This window comes from Schistocerca piceifrons, chromosome 6, assembly GCF_021461385.2.
Source record: "Schistocerca piceifrons isolate TAMUIC-IGC-003096 chromosome 6, iqSchPice1.1, whole genome shotgun sequence".
Taxonomy (NCBI): domain Eukaryota; kingdom Metazoa; phylum Arthropoda; class Insecta; order Orthoptera; family Acrididae; genus Schistocerca; species Schistocerca piceifrons.
In genome coordinates, this window is record NC_060143.1 from 322,672,441 (window position 1) to 322,693,302 (window position 20,862).

The following is a 20,862-nucleotide window of genomic DNA, read 5'->3' on the forward strand; positions in this document are numbered from 1 at the left end:
CTCCAGATGATACCCTCACCTCCGATGAACACTCACCATGGAGGACAATGTACTGGGTTCTATTACTTAAGAAGTCTTCGAGCCACTCACATACTTGGTAACAAATCCCATATGCTCGTACCTTAGTTAGGAGTCTCCAATGGGGCACCGAGTCAAACGCTTTCCAGAAGCCAAGGAATATGGCATCCGTCTGATACCCTTCATCCATGGTTCGCAAGATATCATGTGAAAAAAAAAGGGCGAGTTGTGTTTCACAGGCGCGAAGCTTTCTAAAGCTGTGCTGATGCATGGACAGCAACTTCTCTGCCTCAAGGAAATTCATTATATTCGAACTGAGAATATGTTCGAGAATCCTGCAACAAACCGATGTTAAGGATATTGGTCTGTAATTTTGAGGATCCGTCCTTCTACCTTTCTTATATACAGGCGTCACCTGCGCTTTTTTCCAATCGCTCGGGACTTTACCTTGGGCAAGGGATTCGCGATAAATGCAAGCTAAGTAAGAAACCTTCACAACCCCAGGGATGTCTATCACTATGTCCTCCATACGGGAATCTGTACGAGACTCAAACAGCGGTATGTTTGTACAATCCTCCTGCGTGAAAGATTTCTCAAATGCTAAATTTAAAATTCCAGCTTTCGTTTTGCTGTCTTCTGTTGCCAGGCCAGACTGATCAGTGAGTGACTGGGTGGAAGCTTTCGACCCGCTTACCGATTTTACGTAAGACCAGAATTTCCTTGGGTTGTCAGCAAGATCTTTTGCTAAGGAATGGCGGTGGTAGTGGTTAAATGCTTCATGCAACGCTCTTTTTACAGCAGCACGAATCTCTACTAACTTTTGCCTGTCCTCATTCTCCCGATCTTTGTTGTACTGCAAGTGCAACTGCCTTTGCTTCTTGAGCATTCTCCGAATTGCGCTGTTAAACCACGGTGGGTCTTTTCCGTCTGTAACCCACTTTTTCAGCACATACTTGTCCAATGAGTGATTTACAATGTGTTTAAAATTTGCCCGTAATTCTTCCACGTCCATCGTACCGGAAGTAAATGAAGTCGATTCATTTACTAAGTGGGACGCTAACAACTGCTTATCTGCTCTTTCTAGTAAGAGTACTCTCCTAGCCTTCTTGACCGACTTTTTAACTTTTGTAACCATAGTCGTAATGACAACATCATGATCACTAATCCCTGTCTCAACACTGACGCCATCGATGAGGTCTGGTCTGTTCGTGGCTACCAGATCTAAAATATTTCCATTACGCGTTGGCTGTCGATTTAGCTGCTCAAGACAGTTTTCGGATAGCGTGTTCAAAAGTAATTCGCACCCCAGTCTATACTAGGTAGGTTGAAGTCCTCTTTCAGAACTGAGTATATCTTTCTCCCCTCATAAATGCTAAAACATTAAACTGCAACTCCCTCTTATTATAAAAGGCAGAAAGAAATGCTGGAGTCATCCGATATTAAGTGAGAGATCAACAAAGGGTAAGTTTTTGCTTCTACTTGACAAACTGAAGGCAAATCCATACAAGTTTTTCAAATACTACAGTATATCTGTTAACTCATTTGAAAAGCTTTTGAGCATGGTCAGAGACAGACTTTCTAAAAGAAGCACAATTATAAGTGAATTTATCATTGCAGCAGGAGTCAAGCGCACTGTAAGTTTAAACAGGACATGAAAATGTATTATATTGTTTAAAAATTACCTCCTACAAGATGTGAGGCATAACATATTTCTATGGGTCTAGCGATAAGACTGTCACAGTTTGATTTATATCACACACATGATCCTCCACACAACAGCACTGTAAATTAAATGTGCATTCAAACTTCATCTTTTAGACAAAATCGCAGTGATAAATTATTAGAGATAAATAAAAATATTTTCTAACACTGCTTTACCTAATGTTATGCAATGTTGACATGCAAGTGATCCCTGGTGTTATCGGTCCGGAGTAAATATTCTCACAGTAACTATGCTGCTAGACAGGAAGCAGATTCCAGCTTCCTGGAAAAACCACTTTCCCCAGTACTGCACGCTCAATCTCATTTCTGTGTAAGTAGTAGGTGATCTTCCGCTCCTTAAATTTTATCTACAATTTCACATAGTGTTATCAGTGATATGAACCAGATTAAACAATTATTTCTAGGAATTTCAGAACTGAGTATATCTTCCTCCCCTCATAAATGCTAAAACATTAAACCACAACTCCCCTCTTATTTTAAAAGGCATCCAATTAATAAACAGACCTCTGACACTTATCTCAAACACTGTTTTCAGCTTACTAACTACTCTAGAGCAAATAGCAATTTAGTTCTGAATATTTACTGCTGCCCTGCACCAAACATTTAAAATAGTACCATGTTACCATACTGCAAGAACAGTTTATAATGCAAAGCATCATTGTAGGTGGAAACTATTGGGTTTGCAACTACAAGGAGACAAAACTAACTGTTACAATGGATTATAGTCGGACTAAAACTACTTGATAGTTCGACACTTCAAGTATTGTAGCTGGTTTCCTCTCATCAGAGCACTGAACATCCTACTCGTTGACAAACTGCTATAACAATTAGTTCACTTCTGACTTCTTGCCCTGGTTTCTTTCTTGGTGTGTTTGGATTCCAAATCTTGGGTCTGGCCATCTTATCTCACTCACTCACTCACTCTCACTCACACTCGCGCGCGCCCACACACACACACACACACACACACACACACACACACACACACACACACACACACACACACACACACACACAGCACTAACTAACCATTACTAGATTCTTCGGTATCATTTACAAAGCTATTATAATCACAGAGATTGGCTTAGATTACATAAGCTTTGCATGACACTGCATGAAGCTGAATTTTTTAAGGCTGTCAAGTAACGGTTGCGACTGGTGCACAAGTCATAGATACCACAGTCTTTTACAGTGAATGGTGTTGTGTAGTGGTTAGCATGTAAATCTGATGTGAAGAAGACCGAAAGCACAAATGTCACCAAATGCAGTGAAATATTTTTTGTTCTAAATCTAATGAAAAGACTTTGATCATCATTTTTATTCATTTAATCAGTTTGCATATACTTTTTTATTTCCAATAAATTTGCAGCATCATTTTCATAATACTGACTTTTTTATTTGCTCTTATTTTTCTTTCCACCACTTTTTCATATGGAATCTGCTTCTGTCACCAGTAATCTGCAACCACCTGCCAACCAGGACAGCTCATTGGTTGTTATAATGTGGCATCGCATGTACCAAGTGTGAGGATAGTCTCTGGTAGCCAATAACAACGAGAAATTATGTTTGCTTTTACCACTAGAACTGTTTATTTTTATGCGAACGATGGCTACGCAAACATATTGAGTTTGCTCATAGACATTAGCCTTAAATGTCACAAACATAGCAATCGTGATTTTAGTTATGCCGCATATTGTTGATCGCTATTTTCTCAGCTACACTGCACATCATGAGGTTGTTGTTTGGTTAGGACACGAGTTTAAATTCAGGGCTACAAAATCCATCGTCTTCTGCATTACACTCATCGGTCACATAAAATCAGCGATCAACAGAGCATCTCCCATTTCCATCCTATCTTGGGGCAGCTGCTTCCATTATTGCTCAGTGTTAAACATTAACAGCATTTGGGAAGTGACCTGCTGTGTGTGTGCCACCTAAAACTGAGTAGTAGCTGCCAGAGAATGTGTCAACACTGTAGCCGCAATCGACAGATATCAACTATCAAGTGATTTTAATCCGAGTATAGTGAAGGATCTCCATACCCCAAAAATGCACAATAGCCTTCATCAAAAGGCAAAGTTAGGCTCATAGTATTTTTTCTTCTTCAAAATTTCTCAACATTTTCAGTCTTGTTATGCCCCTTTCAATTACATGACACAAGTGATCTGTCACCTTTACTACTTACTTGCCCACACTCTTACACAAGTTCAGGAGATGGAACTCATGACTATCCTCCCCCTGTCACCTCCCACATGTGAATTTCCCGTTGTCAAAATTTAAATCAGTGCTGAAAGAGTACACCAAAGGTAATTTGCTTGGACACAAAAGAGCATTCCAAATTATGATTTACGGGACTGCATGGTGAACTGAAATACTGATAAAGAGTGTGAATAGAGTAGTGCAGTGTTTTAAAAAAGACAGGAACTTAGCATCTGTAAGGGAGACCTCACATTCAATTAAATAATGGAATGTGTTAATACACACACACCCCATTTGGTGGTTCATGTGGTGATAGCTTGGTTCTTCTTCTGTCACACACACACCACACACACACACACACACACACACACACACACACACCACACACACACTTTCTCTGTCATTTAGATTAGGTAAAAATTATTCCAAACAAAAAAAAAAAATTTTTTGGAAGTTAACTGCAATACATTGTGAAAACACTGTGAATTTTCTCCCTTTGAATGTATGCACTGCACATGTTGACCGAAAAAGTTGCTGAGAAGGCAATGCCAAGCATCACAACACAAAGAAGAGTGAGATTAAAAGGTATTGCACCATACCTGATGGCTGGGAAGGAATCTGTCAGGGCTTTATCAATGGAACAACATTAGAATTAGTCTTGTGTGACTTAGGAAAGCTAAGAAAATTTGGTCCTACACCTGCCCGAGGTCTAAGGGTTAAGCACTGCACAGCATCGCTATGTAATTTTAAGAAAGTATGACCGCATAATCAAGTTGTGAATTGGAAAGTGAACTATTATTTACAGAGAATGTTCTTAACAGATCAGATTTCAATTCTCTGAGCACAAAGTTTTGTGTCCATGTGTACTAAACTAACTCAATATTGATTAAAAAAAGAGTGAATAAAACCATTATCTCTACTGTGTTAGTGTTAATTCATGTGGGTAACAGCTTGCTGCAACACTTTCTGGTCGATTCAGTTTTAGTTGACTATTTCTCTTATGATTAAGTGTAACTACTTAGATTTTCCTACTCCTGAAAGTAGCTTTTCAGAAGTACTTTGCAAGTTGCCTCCAGAAGCTAAGGACTGGCCAGCCATTAGGCCTCTGTAATTTAACTGTTTCATTTGTTAAGTTCGTCTGTAACTGTAGGAGAAACAGAATAGTTCTACACTACTTCTGTTGTACATAGCTTTCAAGTCACATGATACAAGTTTTGAAGGGTGACATCAAACACCACCCAATACAAGCCAGCTGATCCATATACTCACATCATCCTTTACAGACAAGTGAAGGGGCATAATTTCACGGATTTGACTCGAGACAATTTTCCACGTTAGTTATAATCTCTCAGTTTCATTTGTGGGAGGAGGACAGGGTGATATAGATATATCACTCAGCTTTCAAACAATTCCGAGTTTCACTAGAAGCACTGTGAACACAACAACTTTTTTCATTCATTACCAACGAAGGGACATTGGACATACTTTCCGTTAATATTATACACTACTGCTTCCTAGGTACCAATTATTGTGTGGATCTATTTTTGTATGCTTTTATTTCAAACAGTTGCCACCTGCAATGAAAATCAAATGGCGAACATTTCTTTATCTTCTATAAGAATAGGGTGGTTGACTGTTTTCTGGAAATCTTTTAAGTTAAGCGTGTGACATGCTTTTTCCTTCTTGAATTTCAGTATTGTTTGCTAAAAATGGAAATGAAAGTAAAATAATTTGAAAAACCACTAAAATGCTCCATTCGAGTTGTGATGCCTGTGACTTAAGTGGTTAGCTCATTGCTCCTCTGCCATAAAGCTAATGTACAGTGATGTCCTGTTTATGTTTCGGAAAACAGATTACAAATGGTGTGAAGTACCACACTGTAACAAAGACACCCATAAAAATCTTGAGAAATTGTGAGTGTTTTTCAGAGAATGAGTAGGTGCATTAAAATTGATTGCACCATAGCGGCAAAATGTCACCACGTTGCTGGGAGCAGGGAAACAAATCTCCGTCTTTGCACATATCACCGCTCTCAATGAATGGAGCATAAACACAACAGTTTTCTTTAAGGTTTCCACTATCAGCATTCACAAAATATGTTTCTATTGTTACTTAAAAGTTGCAAATGTGTTTCCCCATCACTAAATATCTATTTGGAGAAAAAGTATGGGAAAACCTAGCAACTTCGGCAAACACTTCCTAACACATTCAAGTTAAGTTACAGACAGGCCCAATTAAGTGTCTTAATTGTACCTCCTGGAACTTCATGTCTCCTTTACGGTAAGTAGCAATCTGTCTTTTCCTGTGTGAATTATGAAACTAGGAAGATAATTCAAACGAAAACAAGTCATTAAGAATAAAATATCCATCATTCAGAAAGAAGTAGAATTATACACTTTGGGACAGTAATGCAGTACTACCATACCTATTTACATGATCAGATGCAAAGTCTAACCCAATGTCCATGTTGTTTGGTACAGTAAACACATGGCATGCCATTATTTGCCCATTTGTAATAACCCCCAGTCAGTAGAGGAATGCAGTAGGTACCGTGCAGAAAAATGGTAAGTGTATGTGAATGATACTGTACTGCAGTGGTAGTTTTGGTAGCAGACAGTAAGTGGATTATTAGAGACTGCTAAATGGAACTGAAAGGAAGGGAATTTCTCAAGAAGATATGAATTATTTAATTACAGTAAGATTTACTATGAATTTCTAACTACAAAAATCAGAAAAGAATTTTTTAACAAGTGAGAGTGACAGCTATGAGTTGTTACTTATCTGATTCAACAATGTAAGTTGCTTTTGGTGACAAAGCCTGGTAACACTACAGCCTGGCTTTTTTAAGGATGTAAATACTCTACCAATCAGGGTGTCATTTTGGGTGAGAATAAGCATCATATGAGTTCATGTACAATTGGTGACTTTATTACAAAAACGAACAGAATGGTCAGAAATTGTTTTATGCTCTCTGAAAATAGACAACGGCATTTACTGTCACAGGTGTGAGAGTAGTTGGGATGACTGAATTAGTGGTGTGTTAGAGCATATAAATGTTCAGTTTGGAAAAGAGAAAGTTCAAATGGCTCTGAGCACTATGGGATTCAAATGCTGAGGTCATTAGTCCCATAGAACTTAGAACTAGTTAAACCTAACTAACCTAAGGACATCACAAACATCCATGCCCGAGGCAGGATTCGAACCTGCGACCGTAGCGGTCCTGCGGTTCCAGATTGCAGCGCCTTTAACCGCACGGCCACTTCGGCCAGCAAAAGAGAAAGTTAAAGATGAAACAATGAAATGAAGTTACTTTCACAATGACAACACTTTAACTTTGCAATAGGCTATTTTCCTATGTTAAAAATATGGTTGGATTTTGTTATTCAGAAGGATAACATTCAGATCAGTTTTACAGTCAATATTCTCTCAAAATCTCTCTTATTTCTATGTAATTAAAGCTTAAAAATCATAAAATATAAAGATCTGGTCACCTGTTTGTGTGTATGTGCTGTGTGTGTCTCAACTGTGCCCGTTTGCAACTTGATATGTCTTCTTTATGGTAAGTTGCAATCTGTCTTTTCCTAAATTGTTGATTTTTATCCAGGTTCATAATTAGACATAAATAATTACTTTAATCATGGAGCATATCCAAAACTAAACATTACTGCTTCAGAATTATTTCGCATTCTTTAAAATCACTTTTGTACGTTAATATCATAAAAGTATACGAACATAATACCCCAAACCCCTATGCATTGCTTACATAGGGATATTGACGAGTTTTAGATTAATTACAGCATACACAGAGGCATTTAAGCACTCATTCCTCTCATGCTCCATACATTACTGTTAACAGGAAGAAACCCTAATAACTGGTACAATGGGATGTGGCCTCCACCATGCACTTCACAGAGATTTGCTGAGTATAGATGTAGATATAGAAACCTCTAAAGATACTAAAACAGGTATAGCAAATACTACTGAACAAATAAAAATAAGAAACAAAAATTTGAACAAAAGCCTTTATACAACACACTGCATGGACTCAAGAACCTACAGTAACAACTTCCCCTTAGCGAATTACACCAGTTTTGTCATACGGATAAAGAGTTAAATATTAATTACAGAAGAGGATTAGATGAAATAATGTTTCTATGATGAGTTTTTACGTAAAAAGTTTATTCGAGACAGCAAAGTTCACATTAAAACTAATACGTAAACAAGTGTCATTTTACTAAAATGATTTCACGATACTGTTAGATATTGCAAAAAAATTAAATATTGCATTTAGCTTATCTGACTAGTTTATATTACCACATCAGTAACTATATCGCGCATTCGATGGGAAACAGATCAACCCAAAAAATATTCTGACACTTATGGTGAAGTGAGAATGAATGATTTTCACTTGCAGAAAGTCCAGGCAGCTGATGGAAGGTACTCATTACATCAATCACAGTCACAGTTACATCAGCTGCATAAAAGGATTGCAGTTCCACCTTCTGTACCCCCAAAAGATGGCTGCTTTATGGACTCACAAACAACAAATGGTGCCATGGAAAAAATGCATCAGACCAGACAGGAACAACATGTAACATGACAATCCAGTATTACAAAGATGCCTTGCCAACCAAGCCAGTCAGCTTACAATTAAAAAATTATACAGAAGAACCCACAATGGGCCACATTGGTGAGATCAGATAATGCATCCAGTCAAAGACTTTCAAGTATCACCACCAACTTCACACGCTGTTGACATCTCCTCCACTCTCTCATCTCCATCCTCCACTTCATCCTCCGTTTCCACTTTTAATTCACTCTTAGAGTCAATCTTAGGAATTACAGGACTTGCAGACACATCACCACGGTTGCCTGATGTCCGATTTGGAGAAACTGGTTCTCGCTTAATACGCTTGTTCACAGTTTCAGATTCCATCTTTTCACGAGCATGCACCAATACTGACACAGAGTCTTTCACAGCATGATAAATAATGTTCTTTATCTGTAATTTATCCTCATGGTTGGAGTGTGTATCAGAAAGATCGCGAAACTCTTCAGTCAGATGAAAGCAATGTGTCACATTCTCCGGTGAAACAAAGTCCTCTGCAACCTTAATGCAGTTGTGCAAGTTACGCACCTGAAAAAATAAAGTAAACAAATCTTTATTTACACAGTAACTCCATTCACAAACTACAAATTAATAAGGTATTCTAAGCTGGATCTAAAATCTGATATGTAACTTTACTAAATACTCAATGGTACCACTTATTTACGTATAGTTGATTATTCACCCTTTCCGAATGCAGGAAATTACTCCAATAATCCGTTTGCAGAGGGAAAGTTACGTAAAATTATCTGAATGTCAAAAGTGGTCTTTTAAATAATAGACCTTGGTATGGTAATTTATCTTGGTATGTGCTCATCTTTTATATACCAAAGTAAACTTGTTTTTGTTAAATATAACATGCTGCCACTATTATTTATTGATCTTTTTACAAGATGATGATTTTGCACCTGGCATTTCATCGGGAATGAATATCTTTCTTAATTTATGGCCAATTTTGAGCTTTAAGTCCTGCAATATATGTTAATGACAAAGTCAATCACTTGGAAATGGCATTAAAGGCCAAAACCTGGGTTGTAATTAAATAGACAACAACACAGTCTAATGGTGGCATGTTCATTGGAAAATTACTATACAAGTGTTGCTGAGCAACACCAAAAACTGAGAAGAAACCTATCTGCTAAAACTGTCAAAATTATTGCATAAAGTGCCTGGGTCCCAAAGAAACAGCTCGATTTCTCCCCTTTTCAGATAAAATTAGTATAGTGAACTGTATCTTACATTGAAGAAGAAAACTTAATATTAATCCACAGCCGATACTGCCTCTCTCTTCAAACACTGAAGAGATCAAAAAGGAATTGAAAATCACCAAATGAAATAATTACAAGAGAACCATTGAAATTTTTCACATTTTAATTTTTGAGTAATGGTAGCTTTCCTCATTAGTTGCATATCAAAGATACTCTAAGGCAATGATGAATTTATTGCCGTTCAATTCCCTGAGCAGAAGAAGATTAAGAACATCCCTACTTCATTGCATTTCTCCATTCCTGTATTGTATGATGGTCTCATTTTTATGAAGCCATACTCATGTAGGCTGTAATTCTGTAACTTTCATTGCTTTAGTGTTACCTTCTGCCTCATGCCTGTTTCCATTCACTAACAAGTTATTGCAACACTCATAACTTAACCTCTTGCTTAAACTATCCCACACACAAAGCTGCAATGCAAATGCACGTAATCTGGTGGTGTTCACTGTACTGTATAAAATACACAGCTATACAACATGTCAGATGTGCACAAGGAACAATTTTTTACTACACATCTTACACAGAAGAATAATATTCCTGCAATGTAAGGCAATAAAATTTTCTAAAATTTGTAGCTGTTACAGAGCACATTTTGATACCGATACACTGTCATAGCAATACAATCTGTCAAGGATGTTACATTGCTTATAGAACACATGCTCACATCAGACGGTTAAAAAGCTCAAAGTATCACAGAAATCATTTGTTAGTTGTCATCATATGCAAGCATTGTAATTAAATCACCTAAAACGTGCTGTCATGGGGAAAAAAAAAAAAAAAAAAAAAAAAAAATATCACACACATCATCCTACTGAATTCAAACAAGATGCTGCAAATTACACAACAAACAGGTTTAGAAACTGGAGCAAGAGCTGGATGCCATGCAGTTGAAAACTGATTAATTCACACAACACAATTCCAAATTGTATTAGTCAGTAATTGTTTAACAGGTCTTACCTGGTGTGGTGCACCAGCAGGAATGAAAACACAGTCCCCTAAACACTGAACAATGGCAAATCCCTCAACACCATATTCACGGTAAAGTCTGTTACGCAGCTCAGTATCTAAGTACCAGCTCTGATCATGAATAGGGTCATGATGGGGTTCAAGTCGCACTCCCTTTTCCACTGCAACTTTATTGAGCAAGTCTCTTATTTTGGCAGCATCACAGGCACTATAAATGTGCCACAATGCACCTGGTAGCTCTCCTTTCTCACGAACTCTGCGCCGCATAATAATGTCACATCCAGCCTCATCAATAGCTCTGAACGCTTCTGCAAGAGAAAGTATCATTCTTACCACTATTGATAATACACAGACAGGAGGGTGAACAAAGAAATAGGTAATCTTATGCATAGCTTCTCACATCTGAATGAACAAAGTAAACCATTTCTTGCTAGCAATGAGGATTCTAAGATGTACCTTTAATATGCTCTTCACTATCTCCATCTTTTGGAATTCCAACATATACCATAACATTCACAGCGTCCGATATATCAAGATGTAAATTAGTAGTCCCATGCTTTGGATGGAGGGCTGACCCATAGGCATTGTACATCTTGGGACCAAGATCAGGGCGCACAAAACATTCAGGAAGACGTGATGCCAGATTAAGACGGCCAGTGCGCTGGGTGTATTCAGAGAGAGGTAGCACTCTCATCAAGTCGGCAAAGCGTGATGGTAACATCTCTGCAAAATCATCTCCTGGTGGCCAATCCTGGATGGAGAAGAAAAAAACCTTAGTATCCGGTACAAATTTCATTACTAACAATGCAATACACAACTTCACAACCAATTTTTCTTCAAAACTAGGCTCTCCAGCATAAAATGTTAACACTGCTTACGAACTGAGCGGAGTGGAGTTCTATTTTAATTTAGTGAGTCCGACATTAACTCCTTTCCAGTATTAGTAATCTACGAGATTGAAGTAATTGACGTAAAGTCTTCAAAGAATCTCAGATGATTTGTTCCAATACTGGTTGCACAAAACTGTGCTTGAGGTGTTAAACTACAAGAACCATATTTGACAAAACAAGTGCAAATTCTGCAGCAGCATTTAAGACTGGCAATAATTATTTGTTACCTATGAAATATCATATCAAAGTATCAGCTACTTATTTCATGCCAGATACAAAACATTTTTGTGACTGTTTCTGAAATGAAGTACGTTCTTAATGGTGGTGATGTTTAGGTGTATTTTATTATATTTAATATGTAAAGAAAGATTTCAAGACATTATCTGATCTACAAAATAATATGTCACATTTTGCTCTTACCCGCTGAAAATTATCTGAAACAGTAAAAATTTTTGCATTTGAGGTCAACTGGATCCACATCAGTAAAAATTTTATTCACTGTCACACATTTCCATATCATATCAAAGATTTTATACAGAACTCGAATTAAAAAAGAATTTCCAGTTTATTCACTTAGTAGGTTACACACACTTTCAGTATTATCTTATAATCTATACTTACACAGTAACTGTATGAGTTCTCTGAAGTCTAATTTACTTTTGCCCATTATTATGAAAAAGAAAGTTGCCACTCCTACATAGCAGATATGCTGAGTCGCAGATAGGTACACAAAAAGACTGTCACAAATAAGATGATTTCAGCCAGTAAGGCCTTCATCAAAAATAGACCCCCCCCCAAACACACACACACACACACACACACACACACACACACACACACACACACACAAGCGCACGCGCACGCACCTGCAGGCTCTGGCAACTGAAGCCACACTGCCAGCTTCTTCTTTGTGAAAGTCTTTTTGTTGTGCCTATCTGCAACTCAGCATCTCTGCTATATGGTGAGTGGCAACTTTCCTTTTCAAATATTGTTACTTTCCATTCTGGATTGTCCAATATTTTGATTTACTTTTTCCCCAGTAATACTCAACAAAACACCAATAATTACATACACACTTTATGACTAGGCCAATCACACTTGGCTGACATTGTCCAATAATGCACAGAATTTGCACCACACACAGGGAATCATGCACCTAACATACATTAGAAAGACACACCTTTGAATAGAATAAACATTGTGTCGACACCTTAAAATCGATTCAGCTATCTCAGAACAAGTCTACAACATAAAATGGCAACCAACTGTGCATAAGGATGCATTACACCTGGTTACCTCAACAGAGCCCACCTTATAAATGCGTGGTTTACTTTTAATCGAGCTGGGATTGCCAACAGCCTTGTATGACAAAATAGTTTGCCCATACTTTCATCCAGATCATGCTATCACAGCCTTGAGATATCTTGCTCTCAGGCCACTCACAGGTGGCACCAGTATAAATTTTCATCTTTCAACTTAAAAACCAGGGAGCCTCAATATATTGTTAAAATGCAAGAACATTGCACTTCTTTGAGCAGATAGGAATATTAAAGTAATGAAAGTAACGGCTAGGGAACAGAAAAACTTTCATTTTGTAATTAAAGTAAAGTAAGATGTGAATTCTGTCTTAAAATGCGAGATTACTTAGTAGACTGTTTCAAAGCTAATTGTATCCAGATAAGCTACGTATCCACAGTTTGAAATAGCTATATTTTGAGCACAGATGGCAGAGTCAGAGAAGCAACAATCTCTGCATTAAATTTTGCATGAAACTCAAGAAAACCTTTAGAGACACACACCAAGCAATGCAGGAAGCCTACAGTGATGAGTGCTAAAGCCGTACTCGGTGTTACAAATGATTCACACAGTTTAAAAGTGGCCAGACAACAGTTAAAGATGAGCCTCATTCAGGACGCCCTTCAACGTCTGCCAATTACACTCGTGTCAGGAATGTCAAATAAACTGTGCATGACAATCTAAGATGGACTATCTGCAGAATAATGTAACATTTCAGTTGTGTCATGTAAACAAGATCAAGAAGGTGGGTGTTTGTATTCTTTAGCCACACAATACAGTATCCTTTAGCCACACAATACAAAATGGTTATGAAATACAAAGCTGCAACACAAAAAGATGGTCTCTCATGGCATTGCCATTTTCATGATTAGTACCAATTAATAGGTCAAAGGAAAGATTTCCATTATTCATACAGTGTGAGCTAAACTTTAATTCCTTTTATAAACATTTATATACATTGAAAACAACTATTGTACTTCCACATGTGGCTGCAAAGAGATCTCAAGCCTTTAACAACAGTGATGGCAGTTTGTAATCAAAATCAAATAATTATACCGAAAATTACCTTCAGTTTTAGAAGCATTGGTTTTCCTTCTTCATCAACCAATCTACGTGAGAAGTGCTCAAAGCCCTCCCAAAATCGCCTCATCGGCTGATTTGGCACAATATTTCCCGTCATGCAGTTGACCAGATCATTCTTCTCATCTCCAAAATCACGTGCAAATGAATCTGGATGCCAAAGAGTCATGTCCAAATGCTTTGATACATCTGATACCAGCACAGGTAATCCTTTTTTCCATTGTTCCTGTAACGAAAATGGAAATCATTTCTGAATTTAGTTATACTGTCACTAATCAGTATTAGTACACTATAGGAAGAAAAAATCAATTATTAAAGTCAAATATATTTCCCTTCAAAAAATAATGAATCATTTAACCCTGAAATATACACAAATAGTCTTTCTTACACATCAATCTGAGTAATGGAGTTAGTTTATGTTATTTAACTTTTTTTCCTTCATAGTACATACTTCTGACAACCCCTTCACCTAATTCCCGGCAATTTTTTTGTCACAGCCATTTTTATTTCCTGTCTAGACATTTCCTCAAACTTCCAGTTTCGGAATCACCACGTCCAAGTACTATATTATTTTCTTAAACCTTTTATTTAACTAATGCATCTATCAAAATCCTATAAACTGACAGGTCTGAAGTTTGCCAATCTTAAGGACATTAGCTTGAATGACTATTTATAAGAATCAATTACTAACCTCACTAAGTCCATCATGTATCAACAATGTTAGCAAGTTAGTAACAGGGCAATAAACACATTAACTTTAATGAAGAGCAAGGCATCATATGCACATACATTATATAGTAGGCCTATTCTTGATGACTAATATGAGGAACACAGGCAAGTTAGCTGAATTATCTTACAACATACTAACCCAAAGAAGAGATGGGAACAGAGAACAACAGTTGGTCAGAGTCAGTATTACTATGTACAAGGAGTATTCCTTCATAATTCAAAGTGAAAGGCAAACACACAGTCATTTCTTATTCAGATAAAATAATTTAAATACCTGAAACATTTTTTGGTTTCCTTTATGCGAAGGATCGTTCAGCCTCAGCAGACGACCATCACACAACCACGTGTGTGGTGGAGAAGAATCTGGAGAACCAGTCTCCAATTTGCAGTTTGACGAGCGTCCCTTATGCTGACGTGGCATATATTTTGAGCGTGCTGGTGCAGCGGGACGATTTTCTTCAGTAGGTGGTACTGGTCCAGGAGATGACGGGGCAGGAGATGGTGCACGACTCCCATTACCTCCACCTGTAGGGCGTATGAGCAGCTCTCTTAGTGTCGAATGTCCTCGACCACTGGATGAAGTCCCATCTTCAACACCTTGTTCTCTCTTTCCCACATCTCCACTGACTTCTTGCTTACTGCTATTAGCATCTGTTGAACCTGGCTCCCTCTTCATTTCAGTAGAAGGTTCTTGCTGTGGAGAAAAAGAATTGGGAAAGTCAAATGCAGTACACTATATTGGTAAATGTTACATTACTAATGCTACCTCAGTGAGGCTTACATAAGCATCTAGCTCTTCCTTCATGTAAGCTAACTCAGCTAGCCAAGCTAGAGTACACCTCTCGTTGATCCGCTGTTCAATCAAATTCTTTGTTGAGTGACGTGTATCGGTCTCACTGTGATGGAGGTCACCATTGGGGGCTTCCGTTTTTACTGAAGTGTTCGGTTCCATTTTTACTGCTACCTTTGGTTCCGTTTCTACTCGTAACTGCGCATCCTAAAAGAATACACAATTGAAATGGGTGTTTGCTGTTCGTTGCTAATGGATTCGAGGTTGATTGAGCGATTTAAGAGGAGAAAGGGATGAGACTTTGCAACTAGTTAATACCATGAACAATACGTATGACACCCAAATCGTACTTCAATGCAAATTAGAAACACCCATTTACTTTGGAAATACTATTTTTTGCATAAAAATGTTGCTGTCAAAGAAGAAAATTACACCCTACAATATGTAAATATAGTGCAGCAAGTAATGAGTATGCACCGCGTGCCCTCAAAAGAAAGGGAACAAGACAGACAAAATTTATATTTTCAAGTGTAACTTCTGAACTATGCTCGGTGCAACACGTGCAGACAACTAATTTTAAGTTGCCCTAGCCCCTGGTTTTACTTATTTTGGCACTTCTGCTAACACTACAGGAGGAAAAAACCATTCCAGAGCGACTACAATTTCTTGACCAAGTGAAGGAAACAACTGTTAGTATATTTAAGTTAAGGTAGTTAAAGGAAGTGCCACTAACATATAAAAATAAGTAAGAAAAGGAGGAGGAGGAAGAAGAAGAAGAAGAAGAAGAAGAAGAAGAAGACTTACAGACTATCATATACAAGCAGTAATAACCAAATAAAAACTTTTGTGCCCTATAGATTGCCACACATGCATATCCAGTAATGAAGTAACTGCATAATTATCAACATATGTCTATCTCACTACCCTGTATTTCTGACTGTCCACACACTGAATGTACTTTTTAAATAAGTATTCTTCCAATTGCAGTTACATTTACTTCTTTAAAAATGAATTTACCAATCAAAAAAGAATGTGCACACAGGACGTAAAATGAACACTAGCACAACACTGCTGGCTTTCATTGTACACTTTTCAAGCTCAATAAAGTCTGTTTCTAATGAAATAATTGAGTTTTGTTCCATCAATTCACCTACAAAGATTCCAAAGGATCACCACCACATTCCTATTAAAGTTTTAATTAAAACTCATTTCCGCAATGCTATATGTACAGAATGTAAAATGAGGATATGTCAATGAGTTCAGACAAATGATGAACTAGAAGAGCTCTGGATAAGTGACAATTCCTTGGTTCATATACAAGTAAACTCACTTGGTACAGGTAGACCACAAGTTTAGCTTTTTTTCACTAAAATACTAAATGTTGTTTTCATTGCAGTATTTACAATCTGAAATTCCTTTAACCGATCCAAGACTAGCATAAAACTTCATCAATTGTCCTGTAATAGGAAGTAAACTACAGATAATACTATTTGTGGTGCTTTATCACACCCTTCAATAATTTACAAACTTATGTTCCTGGACAGCTTGTTCATAGCACATTTTTTGCACAAGGTAAAGGAGCCTATTGCAGTTTTATTTTTAGAACATTAACCGCAATTATTTATCCTCTTGAAAAAGTTTTCAAACAGTGATGAACAACTATAACTATAATTTTGACCCATATTTCTGTATGTACTGATGATCTGTCTTTTTAAGCCCAATTTTTCTATTTTAGTTGTATAATGGAAGCAGCAGCTATTTGTATTACGAAGAGGAAAATACCACAAAATGTTTGATTCTTTTCTACATAATTTGTCTCCTGGATGTGATAAACAAACTAGACAGACCTGCAGATTAAGCAAAATGTCTGGAACTACATGAAACCTTCCCCACACAGCTCAACAGAAAACTTTGAGCACTGTCAAATGTGGAGCATGTTATGCTTAAAACCTAGTAGTCTCCTCAGAAAACCATCCATGACTTCGTATCAATCTCTTCTTCATAAAATGGCCACCAAATGTAGACAGCTACAAGACATTCAAAAGTATTTTCCACTATTTTTTCTCCTGTGAATTACTTCACAATTATTTCCTCGATTAACAAAATACTCAGTAGTTAAGCCTTCAAACTTACACTTCCCCTATTGCACTGATAAAATAGATCAAAGTGATGTTGCCCACAACTTTTAGTGTATCTTGAGCATTAGGCATATTTCTAATGAAGTATATACTCTTCACACGCCACATAAGACTTTCATTGTACTCTGTCATATCACTTTCATAAAGAGATTACTACCCACACTACTAACAACATAATACTGAATCTGCTATTTGGTGAGTATTAATACCTGAATACATACTGATGGTTCTAGTACATCTATGCTCATGCTCACCTTGGGTAGTCCATTGGCAATTTCTGCCGAGGCAGAACCATTAGCTGGAGAATTTCTACCACGGGGCTGGCTACCAGAACAGGAACAACGTGTCAGGCCCCAGCGTTCCCTCTCACGATGCATATCTTGCCCAAGACGTGTGAGGCAGTCACTTGCAATGATCTGTGTTAGCATTAATTTATCCTGCTCATGGCCCTGGCGATTTGTGCACAACAGCCAAGAGAAATCATCTCTGTCCTTTCCCAGTTCTGCCCACAGACGGATCTTGCCCGCCTTGCGTCCCTGTAACATAAGAGGAAAAGTTAAGAATCTACCACCAGAAGAAGTTAAGAATCTACCAAAAATGCTTTCGCGATCATGATTCACAAAGAAATAATAACAATAACAATAATAATAATAATAAGAAGAAGAAGAAGAAGAAGAAGAAGAAGAACAACAACAACAACAACAACAACAACAACAACATTTGGAGGAACCACAGCTGTATGTTCAGCATTAATAAGTAATACGAAATGAATGGTACCAATCTTTAATAAAATATTGCATGTCAACAACTTTATTTTCAACCACAGCAATGAAGATATAGATGTTATACAAACATCCTGATAAATTTTCAGTGTTTCTTACGTTACTGCAGACTAAAGAATTTACTCTAAGGTTATGTGAAAATCAATGACGACATAGGTATGGGATGTTATTTTGATATTTGTTTTCACTTTCGATTTGTTAGAATCTTTCCAACAATGACAACACAGACAACATTTATCACAATACATACGTAGAATATTTTCAAGAAGTACTTTTAACATTACTTTCGAACCAACAAAAATGTCCGTAGTGAAGGGCTTCCTTGTTAACTGAGCACAACTGCAACAACCAGTTTCCATAATTTAGGAGTAGCAATTTTTCATAAAAGCATCTTTTGAGGACATTTCTTGTGGATAAAAACAGTTGTCTGTGTAAAATACTTTAAAAATGGATGAAACAAAGTCTGGCCTGAAATAAAATAGTAATTTGTAATTGTTACACTTTTTGGTCAAAATGTGATCATCTTCAGACCATTTCTACAATGACGGTGGTGGTGGTGGTGGTAGTGGTGTGGCTCCATAAACATCAACCCACCACCACCACCACCACCACCACCACCACCACCTACCATCATGGTATAAATGGTCTGAAGACGGTCCTATTCTGATAGACACCAGTAACCATTACAAATAAATATTTCATTTCAGTCAAGAACGTTTATGATAGATTTCTAAAGCTTCATAAAAACTTTATTTAAGTAAGAAAATATGGTCTCCTACCTTATAACAATCTATGCAGACAGCAAAGCCACACTTTGCACAAGCCCAATGGTAGTTGAACAGTGTTGTCTCACAAACGTCACACATTTCACGTACACCTCTCACTACTCTCTTCCATGCAACAGGTGTGGGTCCTGAAGAATGAGCAGCTGCAGAATCAGATTCTTGTCTCAGTAATTTGCAGAACTCATCTCCAACTTCTTCCAGCAAAATCTTTGCCATATCCAAATCTAAATCTGTCGGAGGATCGGACGGGTCTGGCAGCCACAAACGCAGATCGTCTGGTGCAGGGTCAACTCGTGGATCTGAGAATCCAGCTGCAGCTAACTGTCCGTTTTTGGTATATCGCAATCGTCGGAAAGCATAAAAGCGACAGAAAATGTTCGGAACATCTCGAGACCGTTGGCTGGGAGTCCAACGACATTCGCGGCACTTCGCAAGCTTTGGCGCAACCTCATGGCAAGGTCCATCTTGTAGGAAACTTTCACCTGTCCTCTTGAGTTGTGCTACGGGCGGTTTCTTTAGCGGATCCCTCCTAGGAGCAGGGGGACCATCACGTGGTTTTCTACCACCTCCCTGTGCCCTCGATCCTCTACCCTGACCTGATCCACCAGTTCCTGACCCAGAGTTACCTGAGTTCTCATCCTTCTTACCACCACTCGCACCTCCTGAGGGGGACTCCGAAGCTGCAGGACGGGGTCGTCTACCTCTCTTTCTCGGTTCGTCACTATTTACAACTGTCGGGATAGCTGAACCACCACTTCCGTTCCCCCTCACTCTCTCCCTCTCCTTCTCTGATGTGTCTGCACTTTCCCCTTCACCAGCACTGCCAACATCCCCATCGGCCAATTGAGAATCTACTTTCTTCCCTGCACCTGGCTTCTTCCTTTTGGAATCTTGTGGTCTACGCTGCCTACTAGCAGGAGGGGTGGGAGGTGATGTGCGACCACGGCTGTCCACATCTGAGCCACTGGACGAATCAGCTCCAGGCCCACAAGTCACCGAACTGACACTCCCAGGTCCACTATTACCTTCGGAGCTGGCATGTCCATTAACAAGTGGTGTTACAGATGATGTGGCTTCTCCTTTTTCCCCAGAATGTCTTTGTAACCATGCTTTTTTGAGTTTATGTACAGGGTAAGTCCTTGTAGGGGGTCCTGGACTACTGGATTTTTCAGAGTCTGCTGCACTCGGTGGCCGCTGCCGTGAAGGAGTACCAGGGGCAGGACTGACTGCAGGACTTGGTGCAGCTGGAGATGGCACTGTTGTAACACCTTGGTTTTCCTGTACCGTAGTAGCTGCTGATGCTATGGGAGGACTGGGTTCCTGGACTCCTCCTGGAATCTGTAAAAAATCAGAACACTAATCAAACTTCACCACCCTCCATCCTCCCCCACTCCCTTCTCATACACACATCTGAAAACTCAGCTATAATGTTCAAAAATAAGCTATCATTATTTCAAACTAAACTCTTAATGTTAGTCATTAAATGTTGAAAAGTAACACCACTTTTTCTGTCACATTTAGCCTGCCAGACAGATTGTGTATGGTACAAAAGATTCTACTTACAAACCACTGAAATAGGAACAGAAAATATAG

At 38.2% G+C, this 20,862-nt stretch overlaps 1 protein-coding gene across 1 annotated transcript in view; it reads right to left on the minus strand.

The window, feature by feature from the left end:
• Positions 1-7,946: 7,946 nt before the first annotated feature.
• Positions 7,947-20,862, minus strand: part of LOC124803296 (lysine-specific demethylase 3B) — a 147,223-nt gene continuing 134,307 nt past the window's right edge. The window contains exons 8-15 of the mRNA XM_047264478.1: positions 19,264-20,607; positions 17,957-18,238; positions 15,556-15,771; positions 15,049-15,468; positions 14,032-14,271; positions 11,236-11,530; positions 10,771-11,087; positions 7,947-9,076 (exon numbers count right to left, since the gene is read on the minus strand). Of these exons, the coding sequence (XP_047120434.1) occupies positions 8,663-9,076; positions 10,771-11,087; positions 11,236-11,530; positions 14,032-14,271; positions 15,049-15,468; positions 15,556-15,771; positions 17,957-18,238; positions 19,264-20,607 (3,528 nt within the window). The 3' untranslated portion in view covers positions 7,947-8,662. The remainder of the gene's footprint in view (positions 9,077-10,770; positions 11,088-11,235; positions 11,531-14,031; positions 14,272-15,048; positions 15,469-15,555; positions 15,772-17,956; positions 18,239-19,263; positions 20,608-20,862) is intronic.